This window comes from Myxocyprinus asiaticus, chromosome 2 (genome assembly GCF_019703515.2).
Source record: "Myxocyprinus asiaticus isolate MX2 ecotype Aquarium Trade chromosome 2, UBuf_Myxa_2, whole genome shotgun sequence".
Taxonomy (NCBI): domain Eukaryota; kingdom Metazoa; phylum Chordata; class Actinopteri; order Cypriniformes; family Catostomidae; genus Myxocyprinus; species Myxocyprinus asiaticus.
Window position 1 is genome coordinate 63,732,719 of NC_059345.1, and position 26,657 is coordinate 63,759,375.

Consider the following 26,657-nt stretch of genomic DNA (forward strand, 5'->3'; position numbering starts at 1 on the left):
TAGTAAAACTCTTGACCAACCGTTGATGATCTCTGTGCGTTCATGAGTCTGCACAAGAGCAACAGATTTTGACTCCCCGCAATCTGACTGGCCCTTATCTCTAAAGCCCACCCCTAACCCTAACCATCTTTGGTCCCTACCGCTAAAGTCCATCCCTACACCTAAACATAAGGATATAGGGAGTCAAAATGTGGCACGACAGCAGTAAGTGTCACTTCTTCTCCATGCTGAACCAGTGTGTGTGTGTGTGTGTGTGTTTGTGACAAATCTCCGCCTGAAGAGAGCAAGACCTCAGAAAAACAGTCGGTTAGGTGTAACATTCTCAGCCAAAATCAACTTGTTTTTAACCGGCTCATGATATGCTGCTTCAATATTTTTTTATGACAGGTATTGGACAGGTATCAGTTCATAGCAGATGGGGCTTCACTGTGCAACGCTAAAAACAGAAACCAAGCGATCAACAGAATGTCTCATCGCTTGTCGCGGCTGCTTAGTACAAAAACTCTAACATAGAAATTATACCTTTTATTGCATGTTGTTAGATGTCCGGTTAAGACACGGTGTGACTGGCTGTCTTTTAGGCTCTTCAATCTCTTTGTTTGATTTCTGAGTACTCCAGTTCAAATACATAAGGCTGGGCATAGAAATGCATCTATTAAACCTTTATGGGTCTCTTAAATGCCAATTTTGTCGAACATTGATACATAAAACAGCTTTACATTAAGATCTGCATTTAAATTAAGTTTTACATTAAGATCTGCAGCATTGTGGTGCTTTCTTCAATTGCTTTGACCTTTTGGCTGTAATCCTTGTATTCATCTTTGATATTATTTCTCACCACTCCATCCTTGCATTCGTGGTATCAATGATTTATATTGCGTATAAAATGTAAGCTGATTTGAAATTGATTGTTTTATGCACGATTTTAAAATTCATTATATTGCTAAAATGTTATTTCAGACAAAGAAATATAATGCAATTACAGATATTTCATGTGAATTTTGTGACTGATTAAAATGTTGAGCTGTATTTTGTGTTATATTGAGTTTTTTTATGCATTTTGTCCACGTTTAATTACATTTTAAAAAGTAATATTAATCTGTGATTCCCCTGAATTCATGTTTTTGTGATATTGAAAGAATTCTGCAGTATGTTAAAGGTTTGGAACTTCTAAACTGAAATTGTCCAACTGAAATATTTAGTGAAGCACATACAGTATAGACGCAGAACAATCGTCTAATTGATTTGATAAGTTTATGGAAATTGCTTAGAGTGTAATACACATACAGTGTTTTGACAATTGCATTGTCATGTTAATTGATATAGATTTGTGCATGGATACTGTATTTTGTATACAGAGTTTGTCAAATTGAGATCAAAGCAATACAAGAACGTGCCAGAATGCTGCAGACCTTAAAATTAAATTTATGTTACTATTTTCCTTTATTAAAACATCTTTTTTGAGCATTCATCCAATGTGTTGTATCCCTTTTTGTCACTGCATACAAGGACACCTTCATGACACCTTGAAGGTTGTGACACTTTTTCACCCTGTGTACTACACTATGGTTTGCTCTTTTAATAAATCTAAACTAGTGGTGAGCACACCAAATACATAAACATCATAAATTAGTAGTAAATAACTTTACTATTCAGTCATGTGTTATTCAAGCAAAAGTAACTTATTATTAAATAGTGAACAAACTAAAAAATAACTTCTGCAATCACTATATTAATGAAATTGAACTTTACATATATAATAAAATTAGATGAAAAAGAAGCAGATCTAATGCAAGAAATGGATCTAAAATAAAAAAAATAAATTTAAGTGAAAAGTTTCATTGTAAATCCCATACATTGTAAATGATAGAGAGGAACAGAGAATATTTAAGCCAATGTAAATGAAAGAGAACATTGAAGCTGTCCCAAAGAGAATTTAGATTTTCCAATCCCTAGTTATCTCGGACACATTGATCTGCAAACAAAACATAGCCAATTACATCATAAAGACATTGTTTCCCATTTTATTTTTGAACATGTACACTGCATTCTTACTTTACTTAAAAGGAATGATGATTTTAAAGTGTTTACTTGTAAGAATAGACTCACCTTGTTTAGCTTGATTCTGGACTTCCGATTTGGGTAACATAGACCAACGCAACACCACGTCAGATATCCCTACTTTAGCCAGGGCGGTTTCAAGCTGAAATTAACATATCTCTTAAAGAATGGTTCACCCAAAAATGAAAATATCCTGGTCCATCATTTCAATACGATGTCAGTTGATAGTGACAGACTGTAAAGCTTAAAAAGTAAAATATTATAGGGTTCCAGCATGTTCGGTGCCCCTAACAAGAACACTAATGAAAATAATAAGGGCCTTCTGGGATTGGCCCATAATAAATAATTTCACACTGATATACGCCCATATTCACCCTTGCACACAAGACAGGTGTAGGCATGGGCAGGGGTTGCCCACCCAATCAAACATTATGCAAATGTTTAATGTTTAAATATTGTTAAATACAATATTTTAGTTTTTTACGATTTGTGCATTGGTTAAAAGAAATTTGGGAGCGGGCTGTGTGTTGCAAAGTTTGAGGGTGGGCTGTAGACTGCCCCAATCAATCACAAAATGGCACCAGAAACTTTCTATTCTTGTCATTGGTGAAAGCAACGACACGCTCTACACTCAAGAGGCGGCTTCACTCTGCTGCAAACCAGAGAGTCAGAGACAGTCACGAGCGAGAATGGTAATAAACTAATATTTTTGTGCAATTCATATTTTTTTGGTGACCATAAAGTGGCCTGGTTGTGTCATGCTGCAGGTGCTAGCAAAATATTGGACCTTAATTCAAATGCACCATCCTAGCCAATATTAGCTAGCTACCCCAAACATGGATTTGGGGGCATATCCTGGTCATTTAACACCGGATGGTATCATTTGCAACCATGTCTGGAATAGTGTTTTGCAGGAATCGTGCTTCTGTTTCTCTGTTGTAAGTTCAGTGTTGCTAAAAAGACAGATGCTGTCTTCAGCTGTTTTCTCTAAAAACAGAGCATATGAGCCAAACTCATCTGCCACAGATTGATCATAGTTTAAGAGACCTGATATCAGTCATATATCAGTTTTGCATTTTGCTTTGTTGGGCAGTATAATTGTTCATCTGTGTTTTAGGTTCTTAATCTTATATATTATTGATCTCCCCATCTAATATATATATATATGATGGTGCATTTGAATTAAGGTCCAATATTTTGCTAGCACCTGCAGCATGACACAACCAGGCTACTTTATGGTCACCAAAAAAATATGAATTGCACAAAAATATTAGTTTATTACCATTCTCGCTCGTGACTGTCTCTGACTCTCTGGTTTGCAGCAGAGTGAATAGGGCAGTGGTAGCTCAGTGGTTAAGGCTCTGGGTTACTGATCAGAAGGTCAGGGGTTCAAGCCCCAGCACCACCAAGATGCCACTGTTGGGCCCTTGAGCAAGGCCCTTGACCCTATCTGCTCCAGGGGTGCCGTATCATGGCTGACCCTGCACTCTGACCCCAGCCTAGCTGGGATATGTGAAAAAGAAGAATTTCACTGTATATGTGCAAATATATAATGTGTGATAAATAAAGAAAATTGTAATTATAATTATTATATATCTTCTAGGTGCATTCCTCCATACATAAAAATAAGTAGTCGGAGGACCCAAATATCACAATGATTTTCTGAAGGGACGGTGTAGTGCTAAAACAATGCAATTTCTAGCGTGAACACGTGCCACCGTGAGCAATTTTCTCTCTTGCAATCATGAACGTGCAACCAAGTTAAGAGTCATCTACAAAGATTTCAATGTCTGGTTGTTTCACAACAAATCATATGTCTCTATAAAACTTGGAATATGAGCCTCAAGTTGCATGGACTACTTGTATGATACTTTCGGGTATTTTTTAAGCTTTAAAGGAAGGCGCTATCCACAACCATTGTATTGAGAAGACGGATTGTGATATTCATTAAAGGATTAGTTCACCCAAAAATGAAAATTCAGTCATTGTTTACTCACCCCTGTGTTGTTATGACCCCATATGACTTTCTTTTTCTGAACACAAAGGGAGAAATTGTGAAAAATTTTTGTGCTCAGTGATGTCATACAATGGCAGTTTATCATGACCACCAATTCAAGCTTTAAAATAACTAAAAAATATAATTCAGAAGTCTAATAAATTATTCCATGAGACTCATGATTGTTATGAAAGCATACGATAAGGTTTGGTGAGAAACAAACCAAAATCGAATGTATTATTTAGTGAAAATATTCACTGACCGTTGATCTCATGATAGGGCCCGAGAGCATCAATTCACGCAGCCCCTTCACGACATTGGTGCGTTCAACTGACAACTGGTTCTATCAACTGAGAGCCTGAATGTCAATACAGCACAATACAACCTACTGTATATTTTATATGTACTATTTTTTATTGTATACTGTGTATTCTATATTGTGTATATGTGTATTCTATATTGTGTGTATTGTGTAATTATGTGTATATTAGATATGTAAATTGCGTTGTGTAAATCTGATGTTTATTGTAAATTGGTATATGTCTCATCACTGTCACGACTACTATGTTGCTCGGAACTGCACCCAAGACTTTCACCCACTATTGCACTTGTGTATATGGTTGTGTGACAATAAAGTGATTTGATTTTTATTTTGATTGAACCGAAAACTTGTTTTGTTTATCAAAAAACAGGTCCTCCACAGCTATAGCGACAACAGAACACAACACTGCTGCACACAAAACAGAGAACAGAACTTACTAAACATGTCTGAAGAGTTTGTAGTTGAAGAATTTATGCATTTCTATGCCCAACCTTATTTTTTTGAAAGTTTTTGGACCAGTGCCAGTTCACAGCAGATGGGGTTACCCGCGCAATGCCGAAAATAGAAAAGGGATTGATGGAATGTACCATTGCTTGTCATAGCTGGTTAGGATAAAACTCTGATTACCATAGAAAATAAACCTTTTATTGCGTGTCATTTGCCATCAGGTTAGGACATGGTGACTGTGGCTGCCTGTAGCCTCCTTTGTGTTTCTGTTTGATTTCAGAGTACGCCGTTCAAAAAATAAGGCTGGGCATAGAAATGCGTCAATTCTACAACTACAAACTCTTCAGACACGTTTAGTAAGTTCTGTTCTCTGTTTTGTGTGCAGAATGAGTTTTCACTTGAACGCCCGATGTCGCAAGGGCACTGCGTGAACTGTTGCTCTCGTGCCCTATCATGAACGCGCAGAGGAGATCAACGGTCAGTGAAAATTTTCATTAAATAATACATTAGATTTTGGTTTGTTTCTCACCAAACCTTATTGTATGCTTTCATAACAATCATGAGTCTCATGGAATAATTTGTTCGACTTCTGAATTATAATTTTGCATTCTTTTGAAGTTTGAAGAAGTGGTCACCATAAACTGCCACTGTATAACATCACTGAGCACAAATTTTTTTCACAATTTCTCCCTTTGTTAAGAAAAATAAATAAAGTCATATAGGGTTATAACAACACAGGGGTGAGTAAACAATGACTGAATTTTCATTTTTGGATGAACTATCCATTTAAAACATCTCCTTTTGTGTTCCACATTATAAAGAAAGTAATGAAGTGACATGAGTGTGGGTAATGATGGGTGAAGTATACATTTAATACTGCTATCACAACAGGATACACTATATTGCCAAAAGTATTCGCTCATCTGCCTTTAGACGCATATGAACTTAAGTGACATCCCATTCTTAATCCATAGGGTTTAATATGATGTCGGCCCACCCTTTGCAGCTATAACAGCTTCAACTCTTCTGGGAAGGCTTTCCACAAGGTTTAGGAGTGTGTTTATGGGAATTTTTGACCATTCTTCCAGAAGCGCATTTGTGAGGTCAGACACTGATGTTGGACGAGAAGGCCTGGCTCGCAGTCTTTGCTCTAATTCATCCCAAAGGTGCTCTATTGGGTTGAGGTCAGGACTCTGTGCAGGCCAGTCAAGTTCTTCCACACCAAACTCGCTCATCCATGTCTTTATGGACCTTGCTTTGTGCACTGGTGCGCAGTCATGTTGGAACAGGAAGGGGCCATCCCCAAACTGTTCCCACAAAGTTGGGAGCATGGAATTGTCCAAAATCTCTTGGTATGCTGAAGCATTCAGAGTTCCTTTCACTGGAACTAAGGGGCCAAGCCCAGCTTCTGAAAAACAACCCCACACCATAATCCCCCTCCACCAAACTTCACAGTTGGCACAATGCAGTCAGACAAGTACCGTTCTCCTGGCAACCGCCAAACCCAGACTCGTCCATCAGATTGCCAGATGGAGAAGCGTGATTCGTCACTCCAGAGAACGCGTCTCCACTGCTCTAGAGTCCAGTGGCAGCGTGCTTTACACCACTGCATCCGACGCTTTGCATTGCACTTGGTGATGTATGGCTTGGATGCAGCTGCTCGGCCATGGAAACCCATTCCATGAAGCTCTCTATGCACTGTTCTTGAGCTAATCTGAAGGCCACATGAACTTTGGAGGTCTGTAGCGATTGACTCTGCAGAAAGTTGGCGACCTCTGCGCACTATGCACCTCAGCATCCGCTGACCCCGCTCTGTCACTTTACGTGGCCTACCACTTCGTGGCTGAGTTGCTGTCATTCCCAATCGCTTCCAGTTTGTTATAATACCACTGACAGTTGACTGTGGAATATTTAGTAGCGAGGAAATTTCACGACTGGACTTGTTGCACAGGTGACATCCTATCACAGTACCACGCTGGAATTCACTGAGCTCCTGAGAGTGGCCCATTCTTTCACAATTGTTTGTAGAAGCAGTCTGCATGCCTAGGTGCTTCATTTTATACACCTGTGGCCATGGAAGTGACTGGAACACCTGAATTCAATTATTTGGATGGGTGAGCGAATACTTTTGGCAATATAGTGTATAATAATACACTAAGTTTTTTATATCTTTCCCTCTCTCACCTGTGTAAGTATGTTGACTTGAATTGCAGGTTCAGTCAGACTTGCACTGTACTTAAAATGTATCTTCATAAATGATTCCTTTAAAAGGGGACCTATCAAGCAAACATATAAAGGCACATAAACCCAAGAAATACATATTATGTGTACACACAGAAATCAAACATGCCCTCGCATGCCCCAACAAAGTCTGCACTGTGAAAACCAAGACTATTCTAAAAGGAAGACCATGCACATGTGCAAATTAAATATTCAAGCTGTAAACTACCTTACAAAAATCAAGAATTCTGGCAAACTTGCAGCAAATTTGCCACAAATTTGCCACTCATTATTGTCACATGCAAATGAGCTTTGCAGCATACTCTTCTTTGTCACCAAAGGTTTGCTGCAGATTCACCACTACCGGTGAAGAGCTGCAAACTTCTGGCAAAATTTTGGCGAATAGCAAGCTGATTTGCATGTGAAAAAAATGAGTGGGAAGTTTGCGGCAAGTTTTCAGTACGTTTTTTTGAACTCTAGATGATCAGAATCAGAGTGAGCTTTATTGCCAAGTATGCTTGCACACACAAGGAATTTGTCATGGTGACAGAAGCTTCCAGTGCAAATGCAAACATATATACATACATACAGTACACAAACATATACATTTGAACACATATACATATAGTGACATAAAAATAAAACTGATCTGAAATAAATTAAACATAGGACAAACAAACAAAAACAGCAAAAGAACTGGAGAGCTCCATACCGAGACGGCCATCTGCGGCGCCAAGATGTAACATTTGTCATTATTTGTAAGCGCTCAAGTTCTACCCCTGAGCAAAAAAATCATATTTCTCTCTCTCTCTCTCTCTCTCTCTCTCTCTCTCTCACACTCACTTTAAATTGACAATCAAATTATCAAACGGACATGGACCGTTTTGCTTCATAATTGCATTAGTGCTATATTTCTCTAAAATAAATGTCACTTGGTTTGATATTTTGTTTATAATGCAAAGACATTCATACATGTTTAAGTGTGGCTTAAATTTCCAAATACTTTTTGGGGCCACTGTATGTAATGAGTTAAAGAAAAAAGGACAGCAATTAAATACAATACAAATTAAACTAAACTGAATTAGTATTAGACTATGATTCTGTTATCATGCCACACTATTAAATATTATACATTTTTAGTAGTTACTTTCAGGTAGTATTGTTTCAACAGTACTACAGAATTACCTGTACCGTATACCTCCACCTCGCACAGAGTGAGAACCCTTGAATCAGCAGGAATGATCAGATTCACATAGCGACCTTCCATATTGTTACAGAAGAAGGTGGTGGACACACCAGCTGGAATGCTAGAAATCACATCACATCTACAGAGAGAGACAGAAAAACATAATCATTAAAAAACAGGAAAAAAGGGGAAGAAAAAGAGAGATTCCTAAAGGAAAATGTCTTATATAGCCCATTTTGAATTAAGTTCTTAGTTATTTGTTATAGTTAGTTATGGTTATGGGGTTGCGATGCATGGTGCGAAAGTGCGAGCCCAATGCGATCATCTTTTGGGTCCTTGAATAACGTATAACGTGTGAGTAAGGGCTGCGTAATATGTTTGTAGGGAGCGGCGGTACAGCAAAAAAGTCTTTGATAATTGGACAAAAAGACAAAGGTTCAAGGCTGTGTACTTACCGTATTTCATGAGGGCACGGACTACAATTCCATGAAGCATTGCGAATTATGTCATTGAATAAAAACCTATGGGAATATATATAACTATTGATTTTAGGTTTATATTTAAAGTTTATTGCAAAATATTCCGATATGTACAAATATATAGCTAGTTTAAGGGTGAAGAGACACCAACTCGATTGTGTCATTCATGGTGCGTCATGGGAATGGGCGGTCTCTCTGAGGCACGTTTTGCAGCTTGGATGGCCGTGGTTCTCTGATTGGTGAAGCTTTCTCTGTACTGCTCTCATGGGTAATGTAGTTTTTTACCATAAATTACACCATCAAACACTATTTTTATACAGTGAAATTGAAATAATGCAGACGGATGGTTTCAACGGAAGCATATACCATCAATCAACAACCCCGGAGCTCAAACTAGGTCTGTCTTTAAAGTTTTATAAGTTATCGATGAAAATCAGTTTTTCTGTGGAAAAAAAATGTATGTGTGTTTTTTTTTTTCTTTAGGAACTAGACTGTTGCACTCTATTGCAGATTACAAAATTTTACAATGTAGGAGCTATGCAGTTAATGTGGATAACACAGCTTAGATAATTTGGTTTTGGTGGAATTTAATGAGAACTTTGAGATAATCTTGAAAGATCTGACTTCTCAATGTAGACTTTGGAATCTTGGCAAATCTGAGCCTACAGAAGCTGCAATTACCTTAAAGATTGATTTTTACTTGATATAACCCTTAATTGCTTTAGTTGGTTTAAACTAATGTATTCAGGTTAATTTAGTCACACACACACACACACACACACACACACACACACACACACACACACACACACAAACACACACATATACTGTATATACTTTAACGAAACCAGCTAATATACAGGTAGATGTTACCACATGAAGCTCATCTTTTAGGTTATCTGACAACTTTTTTACAGTGCAGTTTGTAACATTGTTGAGAGTGAGTAAAACTCTCCATTTTAGCTCAGTGCTGTCTGGGAGAAACAATTTATACATTTTTGATTTTATGTTTTTATTTATTCTTTCGTATATTTTCCTGCTTGAGGAATCGGTCACTTTTATGGATAACCCAACAACATTATTGAAAGAGACTCTCACATGGGGTTGATGTTGCCATTGCTCTCCAAAGAGTTTCCAATGCGAATCTCTGCTCCATTTATTTCTTCTGGACAGCAATCTACTCTATTAGTGATGACCACTCTGCTAACTTCGTACACATGACGCAGGTCCAGCCTCCACCATGGGTAATTCTCACTGTTTGTTGAGGAGCACGCGGATGATGACTTCAAGAGACCTCGATTACTATCGATGGCCTGTTCTGCAAACCAGAGGCCATTTGTTGACGACTGTGTTGCATTTTGTCCTACTGCCAAATTTCCTGTAAAATGTAACAAGAGTTTGAGAGACTAAACCTACAAAAGGGAGTACAAGTGTGTCTAAATGTTTTTAGTCAACGTTTTTCTTTTTTTAATAGTTTACAGCAGGGACTAAAAACAAAATGTTTTCAATTTCGGTTCGTTCTGAGCTGAACTGGTATTTTTCTGTTGCAGTCTCCTTTTTAAATGGTAACCGGTTAGAACGAAACAATAAGACTGGATAATAATGTTCTTTTTAATATGACAGTGTTTGCCAGATCTCTCAAGAGAAACCAGGGACCTGGTCTGGAAAAACAAGTTCAAAATAAGGGACTTGCCTCACCCAAAATAAGTGAAAATAAGCAATTACATTTTTTACCATGTAGGGGAATTATCAGCTTAGAAATCATAACAAGCATAGTATACAGTGACTTATATAAAATAATGTCATTTCAATAAATGCATTCTTAATATTTAATATGTCCCCATAAATATTTCAAATACACATCTGGCCATCTAAAACCAATAGCCTAAATCTCTCTCTCTCCTGTTTACATACTGCGTGGGGCATTTTTGAAATAAACATCACCTAATGCAGGCCAAATTATTTTTATTCTTTAAAACTTGGTGTACCCACTGAGAGCTTATGCACAGACCATGTTCTTCTGGAGCTAATAAAGTCCTGAATCAACTTTATACTGATTTCATAACCAGCACTGTAGTAAAACAGAAGGGAGCACACACTCATTGCTCTTGGCTCATTCGCTGTAATAATGAAATCAAACATTATCACAAAAGCCTAACTAAAAAAAAAAAAAAAAAAAAAAAAAATTACTGTATGGATGATTTTATTTTAATTACAGACATGCTTCTAATTTAAAACCCAGAAACATCAAATCTGTATTAATGCATCATATCTAACAATCATTTAGTGAGAGATTTACTTTTTACCAAATATTTTTCCTTGTATCTGGATTAGATGTGCATGTATATGGCATGTAGTAATTATATATAGCTGTTAAAAAGGTCTTCAGCTTGTCACGGAATGCTACATCGGAATGCAATTAGTCACTGAAATGTGTGATGCAGCAGTTTCCTTCAGAATCAAAGCACATGCTCATCATGACCTACTGTTCTACCCCCTCCAACTCAATCCAGCAAAGACGGAGCTTCTCGTTTTTCAAGTGAGCCAAGCAGTTCATCATAACTTTTCCATTCAACTAGACTTTTCAAAAATTACACCATCCAGGACAGCCAGAAACCTTGGGGTTGTGTTTGACGATCAGTTAAACTTCACAGACCACATCTCAAGAACAGCTCGATCATCCAGATTTACTTTATATATCATTAGGAAGATCAGACCCATCCTATCTGAGAATGTTACACAACACCTTGGCCAGGCTTTTGTTATATCTAGACTGGACTACTGTAATGCTCTTCTGGCAGGACTTCCTGCATGCACAGTCAAACCTCAGCAATTGATTCAGAACCCAGTGGCACAATTGGTCTTCATCAAACCCAAGAGAGTGTACATTATGCCATCTCTTCCTCGAACTGCACTGGTTGCCAATGGATGCTTGAATCAAGTTCAAGGCATTGATGCTCACTTACAGAACAACCACTGACTTGGCAATCCCGTATCTGCACTCGTTACTTTAAGTCTGTATGGCCTCCAAAAGTTTACAATCAGTGGGTGAGCAGTGACCTAGCAAAGGCACAAAATCACTCTCCCAGACATTCACTTCAACTGTTCCTCGCTGATGGAATGATCTGCCAAACTCCACCCGAGCAGCTGATTCTCTAGCCACCTTCAAGAAACATCTAAAGATGCATCTCTTTCGTGAGTACTTGACCCAATCCTACTAATGCAATAGCTGTCTTTTTTCTTCATTAAAAAAATTAAATAAATATTTCACTACTTTCTCTCACCTTTCTCCAGTTGTGCTTCTATGAGCAATTTGCAACTTTGTATTACAGCACTTATCTTATTACTGCCTCCTTAGTATAAATAGCTTCTGTTGTATTCCTCAGTTGTAAGTCGCTTTGGAGAAAAGCGTCTGCTAAATAAATAATTGTAAATGTACTAAAAAGAGAGAAGCCTAATTTTTCTGAGCAACAGGAAGTGGTGTAGTTCCGAAAGTTTTGTGTGATAAACCATTTGGTCTTTTGTTTTATGTAAAAAAAAAAAAAAAAAAAAAAATTCTGAATGAAATTAACCGGTTATTAACTGGTTTCTATCATTTAAAAATAAAGTTTTTACTCCAGAACAATTTAAAAAGGGGCTACGTTCCTGCTCTTTGTTTCGTTTTGCAAAAACATTTAATTCATTTTCGGATTTCATTCCTTGAATCGTTTTTAGTCCCTGCTTTAAATGTGTTTGAGAAGGTTTTTATTCATCCAGGAATTAATTAATTCCCAACCATTTCTACCAGATCTGTGTGAGGCCTAGACCTGACCTGGACTAGAACTGTACTTAATTTAAATACCACTTAAAATGCAAGGGCAGTCATAATTTTTACAGACAAATAATAATAATAATAATAATAATAATAATAATAATAATAATAAGCAATGGGTTCTCCAGTGTCTCCCATTGTAGTGAACCTGGAAAGGAAAGGTATTTACACTTCAATAAATTGACTTTCTAGATCATTTTTATGAGGTAGGAGATAGGTGGAGTGATACATATGTTGGTTAAGATGGTTTCTCTTATAGGTAAACATGGACATTACACACAGATCAAAGTTACAGGTAAAGATACAAGTAACATCACGCAAGAAAGTGTTTATGCCCCGTAAAATATTATTTTTGAAGATCTATTTTGTATTAAGCATTATCCTAAATTGCTATGTAGCACTGTATTACCTGGCATAACCCCATAGACTTCTACCTCACAGAGAGTTAGGAACTTGGAATCTCCAGGAATAACTACATACACATAACGTCCTTCCATTCCATGACATGAGTATGTGTCGGTCTCACCTGATGGAATACTGGGAATTACAGCACATCTAGAGAGACAGAGAGAGACTAATCAAATCGGTAGCAATCAATGATGATTAATCAATAATTCAATAATAAAAGATTGATGTTTTCAAAGTAAACTATATTTATACACATTATGACACTTATAAAATTATATATTTGTCTTATTTTTGTACTGTTACATTTACAACTATGAACGCAGAGAAGGTAACACTGAAAAAATGGGTAACCTAAAAATGTGCTTATGTGATAACCGCTGGCATAACCACAGGTGTGCCAGGGTGTGCAAGTGCCTCCAAAAATGTTAGGTCACACTTAATATCCCTAATGACTTTTCTTTGTTTATTAGAATAAAAGTTTATTTTTTATTTTTCAAACAAATTATGACTTAGATCATGGTAAATAACAAAACAACGAAAACGTCTTGGTTACGTACGTAACCTTGGTTCCCTAAGAGGGAACAAGATGTTGCGTGATGACACAATGGGGACACGTCAGTGGTCACGTGGTCTGAAGCCCTATACAATCATTCCAGTTCATTGGCAGATGGCGTTTAAGCAACGCTCATAAGGACCTACCTCAGGGGCTCCTTAAAGGCGCCCGCTTCGGTGCCATTTCCTCAGATTTTCTGCAAAATGGCATGAGCCTATGCAGAAACTAGTGAGTATGGCCACTTCTGGAACTTCTACATTGCGTGGTGCAATGGGGAATGAATACATTCACCCCATGCGAAAAGTAGCTGTCAATTGTTTCAGCCCGTGTGATAAGCATACAGTGGTGCGCAATAAAGCTTAAAAACATAAAAACTATGGTTTTACTCCTGTTACAACAGAGAGAACCTGGGAAGCAGGAGTCAAACATTTGTCCAGATTATAAAATCTGACAAAAGTATGCAGAGAGGACCATCCTGCCACCATACAAATGTCCTCCAAGGACGCACCTCTAGCCAAAGCCCATGAGGATTCCACGCTCCTCGAAATTGCATCAACATGCCAATGAGGCAGTCTTTGCTTTGACACAGAAATACCTCTGTTGCAGCCACAAAAGCATACAAACATCTGCTCTGACTTATGCCACTGGCTACTGCGGTCAAAATAACCCACAGGCCACAGCATATTTAATCTTTGACTCTCACCCAACTCAAAAGGGGGAGGAGAGAGAGACTGCAGAGTAATGTTCTGTGAGTGAACTATGTAGTGATAATCTTAGGCCAGTGGTTCCCAACCCTGTTTCTGGAGGCCCCCCAACACTGCATGGGCATGGTGCCGCGAGACACATCGCGTGGCCATCACGCCGATCTGTCACCATCTCTTCAGCCCTTAGACCGACCTCACGTTTCTACGGGCAGGCGTTCCCTCGAGCAGGTCTCCAGGCGCGTCGTGGTCAAGAAAGACGCCTCCAAAACGGGCTGGGGCACTGTTTGCAACGGGCACGCAGCCGTCGGCTTATGGACGGGCCCGTGGCTACGTTGGCACATCAACTGCCTCGAGTTGCTGGCAATTCTGCTCGCCCTGCGGAGGTTCTGGCCGTTGATCCAGGGCAAGCACGTGTTAGTTCGGACAGACAACATGGCAACGGTAGCATATGTCAACTGTCAAGGCGGTCTGCGCTCCCGTTGTATGTCACAACTCGCCCGCCGTCTCCTCCTCTGGAGTCAGCAGCACCTCAAGACGCTGCGAGCCACTCACATCCCGGGCGACCTCAACACTGCACCGGACGCGCTATCACGGCAGGTTACCCTCAGGGGAGAGTGGAGACTCCCCCCTCAAGTGGTCCAGCTGATCTGGAGTCAATTCGGACAGGCACAGGTAGACCTGTTCGCCTCCCAGGAATCCTCCCACTGCCCGCTCTGGTACGCCCTGACCGAGGCACCTCTTGGTATAGATGCGCTGGCACACAGCTGGCCCCCTGGACTGCGCAAATATGTGTTTCCCCCAGTGAGCCTACTTCACAGACCCTGTGCAAGGGTAGGTGCTCCGCATGTGGCGGTTCCCCGTAGGTAACCCCATGCGACATATATCTTCCGCTAATTTGTTTCCCTGTTGGCAAACTGCATCTTCCTTGGGCAGAGGCCCCTCTGCCCCAGTCTCCATGCTTGTAGTAACTCCTCCCCCATAGGGTAGGACCTACAATGGGACTTCTCCACATGGCATATTTCCAACATAGCTCGGCAAGACAATGTGACGTATTTCCACTTAAATACCCCCCCCCTCTCTCTGGGCGAGGTGTGGTCTCCACGGTGTCCTCCCCTTGTGAGGGACACCCCCCCGACTAGACCTGGTTGGCCCAGTCGGATAATCCCCCTTTTTTTAGGGAGTGGAAATAAAAGGGGGATAAGAGGCCACGACTGGACTAGCCCATCTCTATCTTTTGGGTAGTCAACTTGTACCAAAGGACACTCATAACAGTGTTGGGGGAGGTTACGTGTTGGCCTGGTGCGCTGGCTACGAGGCACACAGCGGTCTGCCCATCACACACCGCCAGTTCACGTAACACAGTTCAGCCAGTTGTGGCGTTTTGTATAGGGACCTCTAGTGTCACTACATCGACACAACGTCTAGTGAGTGACAGATAGGGAACGTCCTGGTTACTTGCATAACCTCCGTTCCCTGATGGAGGGAACGAGACGTTGTGTCCCTCCTGCCACAACACTAAACTACCCGCTGAAATGGCCGTGACCTTGTCTCGGCTCCTCAGCATAAAACCTGAATGAGTGGTTGCATACCAGCTCCTTTTATACCCGTATGTCTGGGGGTGTGGTATGCAAATACCCCTCGCCAATTTTCATTGGCCTTTTATCAAAGACCAGAGGTGTCTAGAGCTCCCAAGAGTGACCCCTAGTGTCACTACATCGACACAACGTCTCGTTCCCTCCATCAGGGAACAGAGGTTACGCAAGTAACCAGGACGTTTTGGGAAGTCCGACTCATTTCTGTGAATCAATTCTTTCAAACTGTTCTTTTCAATTATTGCAATTGTTTTACATCAGCATTTGTTTTTCTTTATTTCAATTAGAGATGGTCTGTGTTATTGTCAGTTAAGAACATTCTGTTGATGCATAGTTGCATAGATGCATAATAGATGCAATAATTTAATTTTCCAACAATAGTTTTCAGTTAAGTTTCCATCTCTTGGTTTAACTTTAAATGCCAAATTAATCTTTGCTAATCAGTGTTAACATGTGAATCAGCCATCTGTGTTTTGAGAGTTAATTTATGATGCAAAAAATCTTGAAGGACTTTTTCATAATATTTAACCAATCAGATATGTATCCACTAAGAATACGTTAAGATCCTATTGGATAAACTGAATTTGTATTATTTCATTAACAATCTATTAGCGTTCCTTTTAGGATTTGTTTATTTATTCCTTTTAAAAAATGATGTCTATAATAAAAAGCCATATATGAGCCATATATTTTTTATTATTTTATTTTTTTTTACTTTTACTAGGGTAGAAGAATAAACTGCTTTTGCACCTGAGGCATTTGGGTTACAAAGGCGTCTTGTAAAACTGGACTGTTTTCTCTAAATAGCTGTCTGGAAAATATCTGCAGTGGTCAAATTTGCATTTGAAATCTTTTAAAGAAGATTCTTTAAATATAAATTCAGCATCTTGGTTCATTTAAATTTACTGCCTGGTGCTTGAACTGACTGGTCTGTGTCTTGGGGATAGGTCTTGGCCTGGATCTGGGTCTTGAAGTGTCTAGTGTTGGTCTGGGTTTCGAGGGGTCTAGTGTTGGTCTGGATCTGGGTCTTGATGGGTCTAGTCTTGGTCTGGGTCTGGATCTTGGATGGTCTGGTCTTTACTACACCTCTGCCTTGAAGCCTCAAAGGCTATAAAAATTTTTTTTTTGCTAAAAAAAAAATGACATACATGTCATGTGGATGTATATCCACATGACAGTGGATATACAGTACGTATGATATATTTTTGACTCCCCAAGCAAGTGTGGTGAAACCAAGGAGTTCAAGGGTGCAACTTCTACCTGCTAATCAACCGCTGCACTAAAACAACATTTTTAATCTTTGCCGGTTATGTGTGGCTTTAAAAGTAAATCACTACCCCATCAAAACATTTGAAGAAGTGCATACATACATGCACAAGCTCACAGAAATTTGTCAGTGTGCCTGATATCATCATAAAATTTCACAGATGAAAAACACACAACTGAAGCTCAGTTAATACATTTACTCCACAAAATAACAGAGAATTCTACTTTAAAGATCATGTTTGTGCTGTAGTGATAATCAAACTGGGCACCAATTGAAATGAACTGGGCTTCACACAACGCACAAAAAAGTATGTGGTGATTTTTGATCACACGTCACTTAATGTGTTTATGTGTTTGTGAGTATGGATGTCAGATGGCTCCTCCCTCCATCCTCGGGGTACTAGATAAAGAATTTCACTTTAACAGTGTAAGAATGATCCAAATGGACCATTCAATAAATCAGAAATATGTAAATTAGAGGGAGTTGGTCATCTGATTAATCCGAAGGATTTGTGAGATTCAACCTAACCTTTAGAGCTCTTAATGTATTATCAACACAAGGAACAAACAGTTGTGATAAAATTAATTTTATTTACAAAAAGATACACAAGAAAATCTAACAACTACTAAATGGCACTAATATGCTAAAATATAATATAAATTAATAGGTAAATAAAGAGCATAGATGGAAAGATGCAAGTGGTTGAATTGCATGTAGCAATGGCAGAGAATTACTAATATTATCTTATGGAAAGATAAATTGCTGTTTCTCTGTTAATTAATAAGGTAAAACCCTTATTTCTAATATTTGCTAAACATTTTATACACAGGTTATGCAATCTAAAGAACATTAGAAAATCATAACTGATAGTATACACTAATGCCAAGGTCTCTGGAGAGAAGTATGGATAGTGATATATTTACGTTCTGCTTGATCGATCGATGGGTTCAGTGATAGTGACATCTTCCACTGGTGGTTTGGGCCATGTTACAGTGGGGAAGGAGCTGGATTCCGTTTCAAGGGGCTTGAACACAAAGGAGCTGAGGAATGCTGATCTCCTGGAAGCACCTTTAGGGTTCTTGCAATCTGTGACATGCAGATATACAGTCCTTATGTCAGAGCAAGTGTCTTTATCTGTAACATGCAGATGCACGAAACTTGAAGAGAAGGTTTGCTCACCAGAGCTAAAGCTAGTCACATATTTGTTTTGTTTTTTTGTTTTTTTTAATCTCCCTGGTATAGAGACTCAGAACTTGGCGTTGTTATTGTTTCTTGTAGTGAGACTTAGTCGATCTTCTACTGTCTGATGGAGACAAAGATGGTCTGTTATTCTCTCTTTATCTGTGAAGTGGAGACTCATGATGTTGGATATTCTGTTTGTGTGTCTCTGGACGGGAGACACAGAACTGCAGATGTTTCGTATTCTGTTAGTGTCTCTCAGGTCGTGCCCGAGACTGAGGTGTCTGGTAGTTGTCTGAGCAGCTTATCTGATGGCTGCTTGGCAACTGTTTGTGTTGGTCTACCATGATCCAATCAAAATGGAGCCTCTTTTCTTGCCTTGACAGTTAGAAATGGGCCATGCAATAATCTGATATTCCTAGAATTTCATTTTGTCTGATTGTTCACCACAGCCCTTAATTAAATGCAATTATAATTGGCAGTTGGATGGGACACTTTTTTGCACTTTCTTTATGTTCTTATACTTTTGCTTACTTTTGCACTTTATTATCATGCATTAACACACTGACGTAATGATTGATGTGTGCAGTTTTAACGGCAGCTGGTATATGACAGCTGTGCAGTGTGTAAACCTCACTCTCCTGGGGTTAAGAGATGCACTAGTGTCTGAGGCTTGGGGCCATGGCTTTTCTAGCCTCCTTGATAGCGTGTCTGATTTCCATCGTGGGGATCACCAGTTCAAATCCCGCTTGGTGTGGGTTGAGTAGGACCAGTGACACAGTCATGAAATCAGAAACCCTCCACTTGAAATCCCAACACAAGTGGTCAAGAGATGCAAATTATCAGGTGTGGTGGTGGCGCCTGTCCACTTGTGATTGGATCAAGAAATATGGCACACACAGCAGGAGATTGAGAGTAAAGTCAAAACTGATGCAGTAGGCAAAAAAAAATTTTCTTGTTCCTTTTTTATCTGTCAGAATTTGGAATTACCTTCAGAGTTTAAAAAAAAGGTAAATAATGGAGAATGTTTAGTTAACACAACCCCTGGGTGTATGTACATTGATTGCAGCTCTCATTGTTTAAATCTTGTGCTTTCTACAGTTTCCAAAATATTTCCCAGTGTCACCACTCTCTTTGAAATTCTGAACTCTCTGCATCATTTTAAGAAAGTAACAAACAGATATGCACGTTTTCTAGAAATTCAGAAAGAGCTGAACCCCAACAGACCTTGTCTGGAATTTGTGTGTTCAACAGATTTCCGATGGAGCTCAAAATCTGACTTGGTCAGTAGAGTATTAACTTCATAGTGCCATACTGAAAACACTGTCTGAGTTTGCAGACCGTTTCGGTTAGACCCAGGTAGAAGCAGATTCCCTCCTGCTACAAATACAGAACAAGAGATTAACTGTTGCATTTTCTAAACTATTTAATGTCAGTGATTTTGTCACCAAATCCAGTCTCTGTCTATATCAGTAACTGATTGCATCGAGCTGACTGAGGTTCTAAAACAGACTTTCAATATATTTAGAAACAATTCTGATGGAGAAGTTGAGAAGATCATTGGTGTTACTGAAGATGTGATGAAGAAAAACATTCCCAGAACTGGGATATTGCCATGGCTCGTGACAGGAAGCTTCTTTCCAGGCCTGGTGACACTCATGTCACATCCACTGTTGGCAGATCTGCACAGATTCAGAGCAATACGGATTTACAGAATTTATGCCATTCAATTGTGGATAGACAGCTCATGGTTCCAGCTGGTTCCAGAACGATTCATATTGCATGATGAAGGCGGCCGCTTTCTTCCTGCCAGCTTCAGACTCATTTGGAGATATGGACACAATTTGCTCTCCTTGCCTGCATTGTGGACTATGCATTGGTGGGCCTGAACTGACTGTGTGTAACAAATCAGATTAAAAATAGATGGAGGACATAGCTTTCCATCACTTATCGAGGTGGGTCCACAGGGGGTTCCATAGGGGGGCACTATATCACAAAATACGTTTACGCTTAAAAAGTTAAAGTCTCTGGATACATGCATATATGGTATCATTTAAAAGCTTAGAATTTTTCATAGAACATCATCACTTTTGCATTTAGGTCACATAAAATAACAATATAAGGGCTGAAAACATCTGTGCGCAAATAAGCGCCACCTAGAGGTAATGTGGTAGAGATATGAATATGAATATGTAAAAGTCTTTCACATAGCACTTAAATGGACTATTCATATATCAAAAATGAAAGCTCCCGTTCTCAGGAATGTGATTTTACCTTACACCTTGTCCTAACCAGATAGGATGCGATAAGATTCCAGCGACAAGCAATCTGTCTGTCCACACTAGACGTGATGTGACACCACAATATTCATACTCTAAAATGAGGACAATTGACAATAAAATGTAGAAATCAGAGCAATCACAGATGGAACAGTATGTTTATTGAATGCAACTAATTTTCTCACTAAAGCTGTGTATGACCATACACTTTCTATGGCAAACCCTGAAGGGATGGAAACACAATCACACACATACACAGGGAAAAGTTACATAATGAATCGTGTCCAAATTCACTTCTCTTGTTATTTTGCCGATCTCCAAATGACAAGGAAACGGAGAGAAAGTCAGAATGAGCCGGTATGTCACCCCTCTGCCATTCTATTCTAATGTGTGTGTGTGACAGAGCCCCAACTGAAGAGAGCGAGACGTCACCTCAAGAACAACATTCAGTAGGTGTGTGACACCATCGGCCAAAAGTTGTTCTGAACCGGCTAGTGAGATGCCGGCTTTAACATACTGTTATAAGAATAATTTTAGACCCATTCGTTGACTGGGCTGCACGGCATGACGTCGAAGAAATAGAAACCATTTCAAAAATAGAATGCCTGTTGCTTGTCACATGTTGCAGCTGGTTAGGACAAAAACTTTTTTTCCATGGAAAAGATCAAATTTACTGCGTTGCGGCATACAGAATGCAAATACAAAATGAGCCATTTTTTACTTGTTTGTGAGCTTGCTTAGGTGAATAATCCAATGTTACGTCTTAGATGTCCAGAACAAAATATGCAGTCCAGCAGGAAAACATGCTAAACAAACAAACAAACCAACTATTGGTGATAAAAGTTTGAATATTATCGCAGAGGGAGGAATCTCCGAGGAAAGTCCCCTCAGAGGCAGAGATATTCGATGAAACAATAGGTGTGGTGCCCATAGGGGAGATAGGGTGAACAGAACCAGAATTACATACTTACAAAGTTAGGACAAAAAAAATATATATACAGTGGTGTGAAAAAGTGTTTGCCCCCTTCCTGATTTCTTATTTTTTTGCATGTTTGTCACACTTAAATGTTTCAGATCATCAAACAAGTTAAAATATTAGTCAAAGATAACACAAGTAAACAAAAAATGCAGTTTTTAAATGAAGGTTGTTATTATTAAGGGAAAACAAAATCCAAACCTACATGGCCCTGTGTGAAAAAGTGTTTGCCCCACCTGTTAAAACATAACTTAACTGTGGTTTATCACACCTGAGTTCAATTTCTTTAGCCACACCCAGGCCTGATTACTGCCACACCTGTTCTCAATCAAGAAATCACTTAAATAGGACCTGCCTGAAAAAGTGTATACAAAGTGAAGTAGACCAAAAGATCTTCAAAAGCTAGACACCATACCGAGAGCCAAAGAAATTCAGGAACAAATGAGAAAGTAATTGAGATCTATCAGTCTGGAAAAGGTTATAAAGCCATTTCTAAAGCTTTGGGACTCCAGAGAACCACAGTGAGAGCCATTATCCACAAATGGCGAAAACATGGAACAGTGGTGAACTTTCCCAGGAGTGGCCGGCCGACCAAAATTACCCCAAGAGCGCAGCGACGACTCATCCAAGAGGTCACAAAAGACCCCACAACAACATCCAAAGAACTGCAGGCCTCACTTGCCTCAGTTAAGGTCAGTGTTCATGACTCCACCATAAGAAAGAGACTGGGCAAAAATGGAGATCCAAGACGAAAACCACTGCTGAGCAAAAAGAACATTAAGGCTCATCTCATTTTTGCCAGAAAACATCTTGATGATCCCCAAGACTTTTGGGAAAATACTCTGTGGACTGATGAGACAAAAGTTGAACTTTTTGGAAGGTGTGTGTCCCATTACATCTGGCGTAAAAGTAACACCGCAGAAAAGAACATCATACCAACAGTAAAATATGGTGGTGGTGGTGTGATGGTCTAGGGCTGTTTTGCTGCTTCAGGACCTGGAAGACTTGCTGTGATAAATGGAACCATGAATTCTGCTGTCTACCAAAAAATCCTGAAGGAGAATGTCCGGCCATCTGTTCGTAACCTCAAGCTGAAGCGAACTTGGGTTCTGCAGCAGGACAATGATCCAAAACACACCAGCAAGTCCACTTCTGAATGGCTGAAGAAAAACAAAATGAAGACTTTGGAGTGGCCTAGTCAAAGTCCTGACCTGAATCCAATAGAGATGCTGTGGCATGACCTTAAAAAGGCAGTTCATGCTCGAAAACCCTCCAATGTGGCTGAATTACAACAATTCTGCAAAGATGAGTGGGCCAAAATTCCTCCACAGCGCTGTAAAAGACTCATTGCAAGTTATTGCAAATGCTTGATTGCAGTTGTTGCTGCTAAGGGTGGCCCAACCAGTTATTAGGTTTAGGGGGCAATCACTTTTTCACATAGGGCCATGTAGGTTTGGATTTTGTTTTCCTTTAATAATAACAACCTTCATTTAAAAACTGCATTTTGTGTTTACTTGTGTTATCTTTGACTAATATTTAAACTTGTTTGATGATCTGAAACATTTAAGTGTGACAAACATGCAAAAAAATAAGAAATCTGGAAGGGGGCAAACACTTTTTCACACCACTGTATATATTTATTTATTAAATGTTATGTGTTTCTACCTTATCTGTTGTACATATGTGTTCAACCTCTGCTAAAAATAAACAAAATGTTTGGATACATTTACAGACAAGAGGGTGATATAACATTTACTGAAGCAGGTAGGAAAAGCACCGGTATCACACACACAGAGAATGAGCTGATGCAGCGCAATAGATGGCAGTCCAAAGTTAAGAAGATTTTTGTACTTCAAGAATGAACATAGTGATGTTGATGATGATACTAAGTATATGTATCTTTCATATATCATAGACAATCATTCAGCTATGGCTTGAGTAAATAATCTTTGATAATGATTTGGGTCAAATTTAATGGAAAACTATACGAGTTATGCTCCGTGGCACCACAGAATTTTGATGCTGAGCATTGCCGGTGTGGGCGTTCCTTCGTATAAAATAATTGTTACGAATTTTAAAATGCGCCATGTCATCTGCCAGATGCGTCTGATGTGTAACCACCTTTAATTTACCCTGCCACTCACACTTAACCAAAGTTGTTGTAACGTTGCCGCTGGCAATGACAAAGACGATGATTTGTGATGAACTCAAGTGCAGTTTATTATCAATCATGTAATCCAAAACCCGTAACTCCAAACGTGAACAAAAACCATGAACGTGACATGACCAATCCTACAATGTTACATTCACAATACCTGACAAGAGACAAAGGCAAACATGAGGGCTTAAATACACAGACATGGGTAACAAGTAAACAAGACAACCAATCACAAGACTGAACTAATAATAAGACAATGAACCAATGAAAACAAGACACATGAACATGGAGGGAAACCATGGGGACCACATGACAAAATCACATGACAGGAACAAACATGGCATGGAACAAAACATATAACCCTGACAGTTGTGTTGTGTTGTGAAATATGTTTGAAAAGACAAAAACTACTATGCAACAAGCAGCCCTATTTGTATCTGAAAAAAATCCCAGAAAAAATTAAGAGACCACTGCAAAATTATCTCTGGATTTATTATTTAAAGTTATATGTTTGAGTGAAATGAACATTTTTGTTTTATTCTATAAATTACTGACAACATTTATCCCAAATTCCAAATAAATATATTGTCATTTAGAGCATTTATTTGCAAAAAATGACAACTGGTCAAAATAACAAAAAAGATGCAACGTTTTCAGACCTTGAATAATGCAAAGAAAACAAGATCATATTCATTTTTAAACAACATAATACTCATTTTTAAACTTAGCAACTAATCAGTATCTGGTGGAATAACCCTGATTTTCAATCACAACTTTTAATGCATCTTGGCATGCTCTCTACCAGTCTTTCACATTGCTGTTGGGTGACTCCTGGCACAAAAATTCAAGTAGCTTTGCTTTGTTTGATGGTTTGTGACCATCCATCTTCCTCTTGATCACATTCCAGAGGTTTTCAGTGGAGTTTGGGTCTGGAGATTGGGCTGGCCATGACAGGGTCTTGATCTGGTGCTCCTCCATCCACACCTTGATTGACCTGGCTGTGTGGCATGGAGCATTGTCATGCTGGAAAAACCAATCCTCAGAGATGGGGATAATTGTCAGAGCAGAAGGAAGCAAGTTTTCTTCCAGGATAACCTTGTATGTGGCTTGATTCATGTGTCCTTCTCAAACACGAATCTGCCCAATTCCAGCCTTACTAAAGCACCCCCAGATCATCATCGATCCTCCACCAAATTTCACAGTGGGTGTGAGACACTGTGGCTTGTAGGCCTCTCCAGGTCTCCGTCTAACTATTAGACAACCAGGTGTTGGGCAAAGCTGAAAACTGGACTCATCAAAGAAGATGACCTTACTCCAGTCCTCTACGGTCCAATCCTTATGGTCTTTTGCAAACCTCAGCCTGGCTCATCTTTGCTTCTCATTGATGAAGGGCTTTTTTCTAGCTTTGCACGACTTCAGCCCTGCTCCTAGGAGCCTGTTTCGAACCATCCTCACTGTGCACTTCACCCCAGTTGCTATTTGCCATTCTTTTTGTAGGGCACTTGATGTCATACTACGGTTGTTGAGTGACATTTGAATGAGTTGGCAGTCATCCCGGTCAGTGGAGAGTTGTTTTTGCCCTCTGCTGGTCTGTAGCTTTGTTGTTCACAATGTCTGCTGCTTTACCCTGTTCTTATTAACCGCCGTCTTTGAAATTTTAAAGATGGAAGCAACCTGATGCTCACTGTATCCCTCTGCCAGTAAATCCAGAATTGAACCCTTCTTTTCCTAACTGAAAACTTTTCTTTTCAACTTTTTTGGCATGGTCAATAGTTATTTTTTGATTCCAATTACTTTTGAGGTACTACTAGCTCTGTTTTTTTCCATCCAGCTGGTCCTATTGCAAGAGGATAGTGATGACCACAGCACTGGTTTTTACACTTTTCCTCATTAAATAAGATTTGGTTCAGGCGATCACCTAATCAGTACCTCTTTAAGTAGAATGAGGTGTGCTTGTGTTGGAATTCAACAGACACTGGAATGGAATGGCTGCCATAGATGTAGAGATGCTAATTGTAATTTTTTTTTTGATTGGTCTCTTAATTTTTTCCAGAGCTGTATATTGATAATCATCAGAAAATTCATCCAAATATCGATGTGTGAAAAAGGCATCGATCCCAAGCCTAGTTATATTGTTTATAAGTGGTTAGGCTAATGAATTATGTTGGTCAGTCAGACACGTGATACAAATTTCATCATTAGCAAAATGTGCTCGATCACTGGCTGTGCGTGGCCCAATTTTTCTAATCACACATCTTTGAATGTGCAGAATACGCATGCGCCTGGAATTATTTGCACTAATTTGTGGGTCCACAAGGTGGCAGCACTCAAATTTGAGCCATTGCGGTCAGAAAGAAGTGCTAGAAGATGTAATCACTGTTAAACATCAGGAGACGAATGTGGAAACAACAACAATGGATGTGCATGTCAAGAGCGCTTCAGTGAGGAAGTCAGAAGATACCTGCATTTGTGTAACTCGAATCCAAAGAATATAAAGACACCTTTTTGTGTCTAAACTCCTGAGGAGAGTCCAGAATCTCATAGCAGTCGTGGCGCGGATGTACCAATTACCTGTGTATGCGCACACAGTAAAATGAAGTTTACTTTGACAGGCTCGCGTTCGACTGTACGCAGACGCTAAGCGATGTGTCAAACCGAAGTATACTTTGGGCTTTAGGGGATCTATAATATTAATATGATAGTGTAATCTAAGTTAATTAAAATCATATTTATAAGTATAATAAAACATATTACAGTTAAGTGTGAAGATTGCAGAGCCTGTGACGAAATCTTCCAAACTAAGTTGAGAATGGCAAAACAATTACATTTTGATGGTGCAGGAAATGAGACTTTTTGATATCCTTTAAATCAATTCAAAGTTTGAAATGTTGTTATTAATCTGTAAGCTGTTTGGTTTGATTCATGGCTTAGATCTATTTATTGAAGATTTTTTTTTTTTAAATCACTAGAGAAAATGAATCTGAAAAACACTTCAGGATATGGGGTCACTATTGCCCTA

At 39.2% G+C, this 26,657-nt stretch overlaps 1 protein-coding gene across 1 annotated transcript in view; it reads right to left on the reverse strand.

Annotated features, from left to right (window-relative positions):
- Nucleotides 1-202: 202 nt before the first annotated feature.
- LOC127453106 (uncharacterized) overlaps nt 203-26,657 on the reverse strand; it is a 28,612-nt gene continuing 2,157 nt past the window's right edge. The window contains exons 4-9 of the mRNA XM_051719218.1: nt 12,932-13,077; nt 9,810-10,089; nt 8,232-8,371; nt 7,011-7,102; nt 2,110-2,203; nt 203-1,975 (exon numbers count right to left, since the gene is read on the reverse strand). Coding sequence (XP_051575178.1) covers nt 1,953-1,975; nt 2,110-2,203; nt 7,011-7,102; nt 8,232-8,371; nt 9,810-10,089; nt 12,932-13,077 — 775 coding nt within the window. The 3' untranslated portion in view covers nt 203-1,952. The remainder of the gene's footprint in view (nt 1,976-2,109; nt 2,204-7,010; nt 7,103-8,231; nt 8,372-9,809; nt 10,090-12,931; nt 13,078-26,657) is intronic.